This window comes from Chanodichthys erythropterus, chromosome 8, assembly GCF_024489055.1.
Source record: "Chanodichthys erythropterus isolate Z2021 chromosome 8, ASM2448905v1, whole genome shotgun sequence".
Taxonomy (NCBI): domain Eukaryota; kingdom Metazoa; phylum Chordata; class Actinopteri; order Cypriniformes; family Xenocyprididae; genus Chanodichthys; species Chanodichthys erythropterus.
In genome coordinates, this window is record NC_090228.1 from 21,367,699 (window position 1) to 21,379,763 (window position 12,065).

General features: G+C 33.2%; 1 protein-coding gene across 3 annotated transcripts in view; it reads left to right on the top strand.

Moving 5' to 3' along the window:
* The window catches only part of sfmbt2 (Scm like with four mbt domains 2), a 57,875-nt gene extending 46,120 nt beyond the window's left edge, over positions 1 to 11,755 (top strand). For 2 of the 3 annotated variants that reach the window (XM_067392295.1, XM_067392296.1), the window contains exons 15-21: positions 46 to 185; positions 3,139 to 3,248; positions 4,357 to 4,532; positions 4,723 to 4,886; positions 6,826 to 7,080; positions 7,202 to 7,330; positions 8,672 to 11,754. In XM_067392295.1, coding sequence (XP_067248396.1) covers positions 46 to 185; positions 3,139 to 3,248; positions 4,357 to 4,532; positions 4,723 to 4,886; positions 6,826 to 7,080; positions 7,202 to 7,330; positions 8,672 to 8,812 — 1,115 coding nt within the window. In that variant the 3' untranslated portion in view covers positions 8,813 to 11,754. Of the gene's footprint in view, positions 1 to 45; positions 186 to 3,138; positions 3,249 to 4,356; positions 4,533 to 4,722; positions 4,887 to 6,825; positions 7,081 to 7,201; positions 7,331 to 8,671 lie in introns of all 3 variants that reach the window. The other variant, XM_067392297.1, reaches the window with a different exon arrangement.
* Positions 11,756 to 12,065: the final 310 nt, after the last annotated feature.

A 12,065-nucleotide genomic window follows, 5' to 3' on the forward strand; every position in this document is an offset into this window, starting at 1 on the left:
TTTGTGAAGAAAATGGTTCATCTACTGTATGTTTGTGTTGTTTAGGTTTGGTGAATGGAAAGTACTGTTGTTCTCAGCTCTTCATCAATCATCGTTGTTTCTCTGGTCCGTATCTCAACAAGGGCCGAATTGCTGAGTTACCAAAGGCCGTAGGGCCTGGAAAGTGTGCTGTTGTCCTCAAAGAGGTACAATCTTCTCTTGTATTGGAAGTTGACGTATTGCAGATTTTTAATTGATATGAAGATTTTTTATTTTTAAAATGAATGGAAAGGGGGAAAAAAATGAATATTTTACTAAAATATTTTTATGATTTCATTTAAATTCTACATTAAAATTATGTAAGAAAAGTAAAATGAGTTTAGAATGTCACTAACAACTTTCATGCAGGGCCTAAAATTAACACTCACCAAGTGCCAAATGGGAGTAAAAATCGGTGTTTGTGAGCACATGAAACGCTGTCAATCACCAGTTGGCCAGTAATCTTTTTTATGAATTCTTGCAATGCGATGTTGTGAGAACATGAACGTGAACAAACGTGAAGACAGTTGATGGGCCAGTGCTGCTGCATTGTCACGAAAGTTTTATAGGGTTAGTTCACCCAAAAATTCTCTCATTTATTACTCACCCTCATGCAGTTCCACACCCGTAAGACCTTCGTTAATCTTTGGAACACAAATTAAGATATTTTAGTTGAAATCCGATGGCTCAGTGAGGCCTGCATAGGGAGCAATGACATTTCCTCGCTCAAGATCCATAAAGGTACTAAAAACTTATTTAAGTCAGTTCATGTGGTTCAATATTAATAATATAAAGCCACGATAATATTTTTGGTGCGCCAAAAAAAACAAAATAACGACTTATATAGTGATGGCCGATTTCAAAACACTGCTTCAGGAAACTTCGGAGCATAATGAATCAGTGCATCGAATCATGATTCGGATCGCGTGTCAAACTGCTGAAATCACATGACTTTGGCGCTCCGAACAGCAGATTCGATACACTGATTCATTTATGATCCGATGCTTCCTGAAGCAGTGTTTTGAAATCGGCCATCACAATAAGTCGCTATTTTGGGGGGTTTTCGGCGCACCAAAAATATTCTTGTCGCTTTATAATATTACTACTGTACTCACATGAACCGATGTAAATATGTTCTTAGTACCTTTATGGATCTTGAGAGAGGAAGTGTCATTGATCTCTATGGAGGCCTCACGGAGCCATCGGTTTTCAAATAAAATATCTTAAATTTGTGTTCTGAAGATGATCTAAGGTCTTATGGGTGTGAAACGACATGAGGGTGAGTAATAAATGACAGAATTTTAATTTTTGGGTGAACTAACCCTTTAAGCCTAGCCAATTGAAATATTCAAGTGCAAGAAGAGTCGAAAGGGAACTCAAGTCATTACTCACTGTGTGAGAAGTTTTCTGTGCGAAAACATCCGAAGTGTGTGCACAGAAATCCGTGTCTCAAACAGAGTGATAAAACTGAATTGAACTCTCTCGAAAACATAGTCATTTATGTCTTAAGTGAACGTGTGTATCAGTATATTGGATCCGTGCATTAGCTCTTAAAGTTACAGCAACCTGCTGCCGCCTGTCCTTAATCTTAATCAAACAACAAAAGTTAAAGAAAAATCACTTTTCACACTTTTGACTGAATAACTTTTGTAACTTTAATAAGTGTTCATGTTTAATTTAAAAAGTGAAGACAATGCATTGTTAGATTACTTTATTAATTTTTTTTTTTTTTTTACCTGAAAATTGAAAATTTTCACTGGCATCTAAATTTCTGGTAAAGAATATTTATGGTCAGTAAATTTTCTTAAAGCTGCAGTCCATTAATTTCACCTCTTTGTCGTCATCTCTGTTTGAAACCTGCAATTGCAGTTATTTGCGGAATAATCATCTTTATGTGGGTTGCGCATCGCCATGGCGCGGATTAATCTAATATTTTGAGGAGAATGTGTGACTGTACATGTACTTCGGAATCACAGATTGTAATCTTGGAAGTATGACCAAACTACACCAGAAAAGGTCATCTGAACAAGTGAAAAAATCTGCCACTTTTGTTCTGACCAACTGAGAAAAAAAGCATTAAAATAACTCGCGCTGCCAATGGTGATCTAACGATCGCTTAGCACGGATCACGTCAAACCCTGCAAATTATTATTATTGTTATATTTTGTTTTCAAATTGTTAATGTTAACAACATCAGCTTTGCGTGACATTTGTATTTAGTGTGTATTATGGTTACCTGTAGATTTCAATTCCTGTCTAATTTTTAATGTTAATTTATCATACCATACAATCCACCATCAAAATGATAAGTTTAATTATTGTAGCTGCTGTGAGAAAAGACTATAAATGATCTACCGCCTGCAGCATCCTCACATGCCATATAGCCTACTAGCTGCACAGTAAAATCCCCAGAGTTAAATCAACTCTGCTCAGAGTACATTTGGTCCCTCTCTAAATAGTGTTAAAGTAACACTGAAACAGAGTTAAAGTTAATGAGATAATTAAGCAATTAATAAGGCTGTTCTTGTGTTTCTCTTTTCTTCAGTGATTCTGCTTGTTAACAGCAGGTGTTCATCACTAATGCTCAATCATCACTTAATTAATTGCTTAATTATCCCATTAACTTTAACTCTGCTTCAGTGTTATTTTAACACTATTTAGAGAGGGACCATATGTACTCTGAGCAGAGTTGATTTAACTCTGGAGATTTTGCTGTGTGGAACTCCTTCTTTACGTAAACAGACGTGACGTAATGACACAAAGACGAATGGCTGCATGATCGAATTTCCTGTGTAAACCTGCCAGTACCGCTCTAATTAGAAAACATTATTACAAGCTTACGGCTGCGAATCGGGCTAAGGTAAGGAGATAGTTTTGAACACTGGCTGGTGTTTTTGGGTAATTTTTAACCAAAAAAAGTTACGGACTGCAGCTTTAAGTCACTGGCCATTGGCAGGTGTGGCAAAAAGTTAGTTTTAGGCCCTGCTTCCATGTATTTCATATCAACTACCTATAGGTGGTTGTTTTAGCTCTAGTATATATGCACATGTGTTTGTGTGTTTGAATTTGTTTTCATTTGATTCATTACATAAATAGCCTGATCATGTTATTTTCTTGCAGATTCTGACAATGTTAATAAACTCAGCGTATAAACCCGGCCGTGTGCTCAGAGAACTACAGATGGTGGAAGACCCACAGTGGAACTGTCAGGAGGAAACCCTGAAAGCCAAGTATGAACACACACGCTCATGTTTATACCATAGACATTGATTATTTTTGTAGGAAGCTCATTATACAGTAATTTACACAGACTAATCCTATCCATAAAAGAAAAAGATTTTGTATTTGAAGAATTTAAAAATGTTTAAGACATACCTAAAGGGATGTTTTAGCAGATTTAGCAAACTTCTTAGTACACAAGACCAATTATCAGTTATTATTGCTGTAATTCCGTGCTTGTATGTCGAAATATATTTTTTTAATAGTTTTTTTAAATTGTTCTGTGTGTTAGTAATATCCAGTCCGCCAAGGAAATGTTTTTTTGAACTGATTTTTTTTTTATTTTGTTATTTAGTTGATGTGATTTGCATTTGTTTGTAAATCACTCAACTGTAATAGATGATTATTTATAATAATTAACCAATTTTATGATTAATATTTGAACAATTATGTTATTAATGTCCAATATTGTTAATCCATATTATTCTTAACTATAATTAACAAATTATAAGTTGATACGTTGTATATAGCTTAATTGAAAAGAGAGGAATAATCACAATTTTATTAAAGATATTTTTTTTTTTTTTTTTTTTTAAGATTATAATTTTTTGAGCAGGTTCATTAAAAATAATCCTCCCAACACCAGTGAATGAGTGAGAGTGTGTGTGTGGTTAAGGAATACCCTACGCTACAGGGACAAAATGTCCCCACAAAGATGGCATTATCCAAAATCCATTTTTTTTGGTCCCCATGAGGAAAACAGCTTATAAATCATACTAAGTTATGTTTTTTGAAAATGTAAAAATGCAGAAAGTTCTCTGTGATGGGTAGATTTAGTGTGTGTGTGTTTAAAAGCAATAATATTACTGATAAATTAGCAAACAAATTTCAAGAGTGCAATAATAATGAACAGAGTGCTTTCCTTCATTTGCATAATAATGTTTTAAGAGATTAGCTGTTGTGTGTGTGTGTGTGTGTGTGTGTGTGTGTGTGTGTGTGTGTGTGTGTGTGTGTGTGTGTGTGTGTGTGTGTGTGTGGTGAATATTAAAATGTTTCATTTCATAATGTTCTTAATAGTGGAAACTAGAAGTTCAGTGAAACATGTTTGCTTATTTCTAGATATAAAGGGAAAAGCTATCGCTCCACAATGAGAGTCGTCCGAACAGCAGATCAAGTATCGGAGTTTTGTCGGCGAGTATGTGAGAGACTCCAGTGTTGTCCGAATCTTTTTGGCCCAACATTTGTGTCTGACAATTGCCCTGAAAACTGCTCCAGTCAGACCAAGACCAAATACAGTGAGTCTTTTATTCCTCTACAATGATGAAATGATGTTTTCTCTAACTTGGAATTAAAATGGCGTTTCACAAGCACAATGTATTATTTTCTCCATGACACACACAGATACATTCAGACTTACAGATAGTTTTTTCCTAACTGTCGATAATTGCATGCGTGTGTGTTTATGTACATTTATTCCTGATGTAGCATATTACAAGAAGAGGAAAGTTGGTCGCCCAAGTTTAGGAGAGAACGCTCAGGACGGTGACATGACCAAACCAGCACGACGCCGAAAGAAACGCAAAGCCATCTTTGTACAGAAAAAACGGCGCTCTTCTATTGTAGGATACCACACCACAGAGTCACCTCAGGTCTGCCAAACCACATGAACCCAGACAAAAACGCATGCTTTATAAAGAATATGCTTGAGGCACCTGCACATTAAACAGCAAATGTTGCACAAAAACACAGCCAATCAAAACATTTTTTCTGTTTAATTAACTACTAAGCAAAATGGGTACTTGGACCAATTAAATATGTTGTGGGCGGAGCTAACAATTGTGCTGCAAAAAAAAAAAAAAAATTGTTTAAATCAGTCATTTTTTTCCAGTAAAAATATCTGAACATCCATAAAATAAGCATTTTAAGATATTAAGATTTATATATTGAAAAATATTTTTTTCTTGTTTTAAGCATAAATTTATTTATACATTTTTTTTAGTTTTTTGCTATAACCCACAAAAAGTCTGAAAAAAAGTCTTATTAAATATTGCAGACTTCAGATAATTCAACTAAAATATTGTTTCATTATTTTATTATTTAAATTGTCAAAGAATATTATTTGCTTATTCATTCTTTTTTTCATAATTTAATATTTTTATTTGTATTATTAACTTCTGAACTCAAATACTCAAAGATTGATTTTTTTAGTATTGCAGATTTCAATTCATTTAAATGAAAATATTTTTATTATCTTGTTTATTATTTGATAAGAAAAATATTCTTCTCAAGTAAATTTATATTTTCTTAGGATCTTTAGTTATTTTTTGTGGAAATTAAGACGAAAATGCTGATCACTACGGAAGAGGATTAGGACCAAGCAATAATAAAAAAATAAAACCATCTCAAGATTAAAGTTGTTAAATTAAGAGAAAAAAGTCGAAATAAAATGTTGAGAATAAACTTGTTAAATCACGAGAAAAAACTCGTTAAATTTCGAGAAAAAGGTTGAGATAAAATGTTGAGAATAAAGTCATTAAATTACAAAATAAAAACTTAAATTACGAGAAAAATTATGTTAAATTTCGAGAAAAGTCGAGATAAAATGTTGAGAATAAACTCACTAAATTACGAGAAAAAAGTCGTTAATTTATAAATTCGTTCTCATAATCTAACGACTTTTTTCTCGTAATTTACTGACTTTATTCTCAACATTTTATCTAAACTTTTTTCTCGTAATTTAACAAGTTTTTTCTCGTAATTTAACAAGTTTATTCTCAACATTTTATCTTTACTTTTTTCTCGAAATTTAACGAGTTTATTCTCAACATTTTATCTTTACTTTTTTCTCGTAATTTACTGACTTTATTCTCAACATTTTATCTCAACTTTTTTCTCGAAATTTAACGAGTTTTTTCTCGTAATTTAACAAGTTTATTCTCGTAATTTAACGAGTTTATTCTCAACATTTTATCTTTACTTTTTTCTCGTAATTTACTGACTTTATTCTCAACATTTTATCTCAACTTTTTTCTCGAAATTTAACGAGTTTTTTCTCGTAATTTAACGAGTTTATTCTCAACATTTTATCTCGACTTTTTTCTTGAAATTTAACAACTTTGATTTCGAGATGTTTTTTTTTTATTATTGCTTGGCCCTAATCCTCTTCCGTAGATCAGTGACTGACTACATTTTTTTTGTTTGTTTTTTTTTTGTAGTGTGCGATGTGACAGAAACCATCCACCGAAATAAAAAACTTGTTTGAATAAAAAAATTCTTATTAACATGAAAGAGATATGACTTATTGATGCTTTAGCACATCAAACCTGGATAAAGTCTTAGTCACATTACCAAAATCAGCAAAATTTGGCAAAAAAGTCCACTGTCAATAGTGTAGTAATGCACAAAGCATCACACAGAAGACACTTTCAAATTTGTATAAATTGTTCCGGAATCTGCATGGGGAAATGATATGTCATTATGTAAAATTCCCATTAGCGCAGAATATTCAAATGAGGAAATTTTGCAGAGCAATGGTAAATATGACCTTAAGATACAATGTAACACTGTCCCTCCACTGTGTCTTCATAGGACAGCGATTATTACTATGATGATGAGGACGAGGATTTTGAGGAGTGGGGCAGTGAGGCCAGTTCCAACTCGCTCCGTGAGGAGGCCTCTGCCCACTCGTTCCAGGACGCTCCGAGGAGAGGAAGACCACCACGCCGTGCTGCTCTTCAGCGCAGGGCGACCCATCCAAATACCTCCGACAGGTCCTCTCCCAGAAGAACCACACGCTCGGTTTCCTACAGCCAGAACCAGACGGCCAACCACACACAAACAAAGGTAAAGTGTCCATACAGACATACAGTATAGAACATACCCTGAATGTAATACCTTTCATTTATAACAAATGCCTAGAGTCAAAGTATATTAGCTAAAGTGAACTTTGCTCGTGTATATGTAGACGGAGAGTTTTGAAGAAGAAGATCGTCTGGTGTTAGAGAGGAATCCTTTGGAATGGAGTGTATCTGATGTGGTTGACTTCATCACATCTACAGATTGTGCCTCTCTAGCAAAGATATTCCAAGAGCAGGTATAGGACACTATCCATCACTTGGCACTTCTTTGGCTTTTTCATGTCAAGTTTTCAGTCTAAATCAGATTTCTCAGTTTAATAAGTTTATTTCAGTTCAAGAATTTAGCATTTAAATGATTATTACATTGATTAAAAATGATTAAAAGTTTTCTTTTAATTAGTATTCATATTTTCTTTTATTATTTTCTGAATTAAAATATTCAAAGATCTGAATCATTTTTTTTTTAAATATTGCAGTCTTCAGTTAATTAAACAAAAAATATTTTTTTTATTATTATTATTTTTGTTGATAAATTTTAAATGGTCAAAGATTGTTTTTGTTTTTAATTTTTTTATTATTTTTTTTTATTATTTTCTGAATTCAACTACTCTATTTCTTTAAATATTGCAGACTTCAGTTAAACTAAATAAGAATATTTTTCATTATTTTATTGTATTTTTTTCACGAGTTTCTTAGTCAAAGATAATTTTTAAATTAGTTTTTATGTTATTTTATTATTTTCATAATTGAAATTATTATTATTTAAATATTGCAGGCTATATTAAAAGGCCAGTGAGTGTTTAAATTGTTGATTATATTTATTATTTTTAATATAATAAATATTTAATAGGATTAATATTTATAATATAAGATTATATTTAATATTATTTTTATTAGTATTCTTATTTTCTTTTATTATTTTCTGAATTCAAACACTTATTTTTGTTAATATATCACTTCATTTAATTCAACTGAATTATTTCAGTTAATCCAACTAAAAAATATTGATTATTTTACTATTTTCAAAATTTAAATTGTCAAAAGAATGATTTTTTTATTAGAGTTTTTTATTAATTTCATAATTGAAATTTAATTAATTATTGTATATTGTTTATTATATATTTTATTTTATATTAATTATTTTATTAGTGTTCTTATTTACTTCTGATTTCAAATACTCAAAGATTTTAAAAAGATATTTTTAATAATTATTATTTTTATTATTTTCATAATTTAAAATCATCATGGCAATTTTTATTAATATTTTATGTTCTTGTATTATTTTCATAATTTAAATAATAAAAAAAGTAATTATTTTTAAAATATTTCAGGCCAAAATAAAAGGCTTTCTATTGTAGTCAACATGAAATCAAAATATCTTTATTATTAAAGGTTCTCGGTCTACTGCAGATTACAAAACAATCCAAAAATTTCAAAAGTAAACACACACAGATACGCATCTAAGAATCATACATGCACCATCATGCTGTGTGCAACTGAAGCAAACAAGAACAAGCAAAACTGGCAAAAAACAACTAATATTTATGCTAACTCATACATGTTTTTTCCGTCTCAAGGACATTGATGGACAGGCCTTGTTGCTGCTGACCCTTCCTACAGTCCAAGAATGCATGGACCTAAAGCTCGGCCCCGCCATCAAACTCTGTCATCAAATCGAGCGAGTCAAAGTGGCCTTCTACTCCCAGTTTGCTAACTAAGCTAACCTTTTGCCTCGGCGGACGCAAATCAACAGCCACCTAGTGTACTCAGGGGATGTAAGGAGTCATTCCATCCATCAGGAAACCTCAGGTTGCCTCATACCGAATGGATTCTTTTGCCTTCAATATGAGATTTAGTCATGGAATAGGATATATTTTCTGCTTTCCCTGGAAAAGAAAAAAGTTTAAAGGTGATGACTGCTGGTCTTAGCTGGTTTGAGCTGGTCTAGCTGGTCTCCCGCCCTAGTCAAACTGGTGTTTAGATGATTTAGCTGGTTTGTCTGCTAGTCAAGTACACAAAACCTCTCTAAAGCCATCAAAATAGACCAGGCTGGTCTAGTTTTTTTTCAGCACGGTGGTGTGCTGAATCGCTGAAGAAGACTAACCAAACAATCTAGAGGAGGTTTAGCTTTGGTTGGAGTTTCAGACGTTTCAGAAGAAAGTCTCTATAGGATGAAGACAACAAGAGGGAACGAGGATACGTCTAAACTGTGAAAAAAACCCAATCCTTGAGTTCACTGCAGAACTATCTGAAATCTTTCAAGACCAAATTATATTTATAATGGCGAATTATATTTGAAGTATTAACTTCGGAAGCGAACTAATATATTTGTTATATTTATTTTGATCTGATAAACTATTTTTATAAAGTTTGTCGTGTTCGTCAGGCGAGTGCCGTTTCAACACCCGGGCGACTTGGGCATTACGGACTATTATTAATATCAGGATTGATATTTGATATGTGCGTGTACGCTGAGATGTACATATATATGTGCATGAATGTTGGCTGCATACATAAACTATATACACATTTGTTTTCCCAAAAGTACATGCCTGTTGTAATGCATCATTTGTTTCTCTTTAGAAAACAAGGGCAAGTGAATTTTTGTCATGGCCTATTATGTAAATGTGTTATTGATCTATGCAAAATTGGATGTTTTCTATATATTTTTGTTTGTTTGTAATGAATTTCGTAGTGATATATTTTTCTGTTTTCTGACACAACTGGATCACTTCACAAGTAGAATGTATTAAAATTTGATTAACTGCTATTGAAATATTGTCTGCAGTTATAATTTTCCAATGCTTCAAATATTGCAATAATTAAAAACTGTCAATGTCTGATGATCTGCAAATGTAAACCTTACCGGATGTCCGATACCACAAACAACAGTTCAGACTTAGTTTGTAAAAATGAACAAAAATCGCATGTAAAGTGCACTTTTAATGGAAGTCTATGGGACAGGGCATCAATCTAGTCCCATGTTAACATGTATAATGTTTCATAGTAGCTGAACATTAGTAACAGTGTGTATTTTAATGTTTTTTTGACCCATAGATTTCCAGTGTAAAAGCGACTTGCTTATATTTTCAAACTGACAGACGAGTCAAATTTATTTTCTGTGGCTAATCGACAGATGCTGTCCACAGATTTTGTATTTAACCCAGAACATTCCTTTAATAATAAAAGTCTACGACTGCATAGTTTATACTTGACTGTGATTTCCAGAGAATTTAAAACAAATGTGAACTTATTCACCCCATTGAACATAATTTCCGGGAAACAGTAGGCAACTTGTGGGCTATTTACAGCACATCCCGCTCACACACTCAGATGATATTACATAACTACTGGAGGCTTTTTTTTCTGCCATGAACATTTCTCTAATTTCCTACAGAAGGTCCTTGTTTGGCATAGACAACTGAAGGTACACAAAAGTATTGGGACACACCGTTTAATTATTGATATTCAGGTATTTCAATCAGTATAAATCAAGAACTTAGCCATTCAGTCTCCATTTACCAACATTTGTGAAAATTGGCTCATTCTGAAGGGCTCAGTGAATTCAACCGTAGTACTGTGATAGGGTGCCACCTTTGTGATAAAGGAGATCTTTAAAGTTCATCTCTGTTAGATATTCCACGATTAACTGTAAGTGGTATTATTTGAAAGTGGAAGGAAAAGCAGCAATTCAGCCACAAAGCGGAAGATTTTAGCTCGAACCCGAATCAAATACCTGAAACAGCTAATCATGGTGTTCAGGGCTGCTTGATAATTACAGACAGGTGTGTTGGAGGAGGGTTGGAACTGAAATCTGCAGGACGGTAGCCCTCCAGGACCAAAGTTGGACACCACTTGTCTATAGTATACCTCTGTTAGCCACATGAGTACTATTACATTAAGTATCTTCAAGTACTGTATGAAAGTTAAGTATGTACAACAGGAGAGCACACTTGGTATGCATTGGCCAATTAGTTGCATCTGCATACTTGCATATTGTATGTTTCTGGCCTCATGGGATGGGCTTATTCATAAGAATAACTATTTTTCAAAGCATACATGTTTTTGTTCCCCATTGTGACATTATAATCTTGACATTATGCATATTGTTATTGTCATGTTGAAATAATGCCCAACAATGCAGGGAATGAGGAGAGGGTAGCATCTTCTGTTTCAAGTTTGTGTATTAAATTACACAGTGGTGTGTGAATTCATGACAGCTTTGATAAAGCACAACTCCCTCACACCTTCAGCACTCATACATCCCTATATAAGAGCTTTCCTAGTACTGAACTTTACTGTGGGAACCAGGCACTTCACTCTGTACTCCTCCTCTAGCAACACCAGAACATTTTGGATGCTGTTGGTTCCAAAATGATTGATTTGAGTATTGATTCCCAGAATATATATTTTGTAAAGATGGGCTTTGGAAACTGACTTTATTGTGCTTTGGCTACAGTAGGTAGTTCCAGTGAGAACAACAACAATGTCATTTCTGCAGCCTGCATCTTACTCTGTGAGATAAACAGTCACTCTTTTCATAGCTTTTGCTGGCTCTAAGACACTCGCTTGGCATTTCTCCTGCTCCTGAAAAAAACACTCATGAATAAATGAAAGCTTAAAACGAAGTCATGATTATTTCAGGGGCTTTTTTTTCTTAATTTCTGTGTTTCTTTTGCTATATTTTCACACAATGATTTGGTAATCTTCTTGTACCACTATCCTCTTTTGTGCTAAGAAATAAGTCTCCTGACAGTTCTCTCCCAAGTGATTCCATTGTCAGCATTAAGTCTGAGAAGGATTCATTTGGGTTATATAACGCTTTTAATTGTCAAGAAATTACTTCTCTTAAAATGTTTTGATCAAACATTGTCTTAAACTTACACCAGAAAATTTTTATTTCATTTTATTTAGTAACTTTCAGGAGGGTGTACTCATAAACATTATATGGAACATCGTGTACTCATTTAT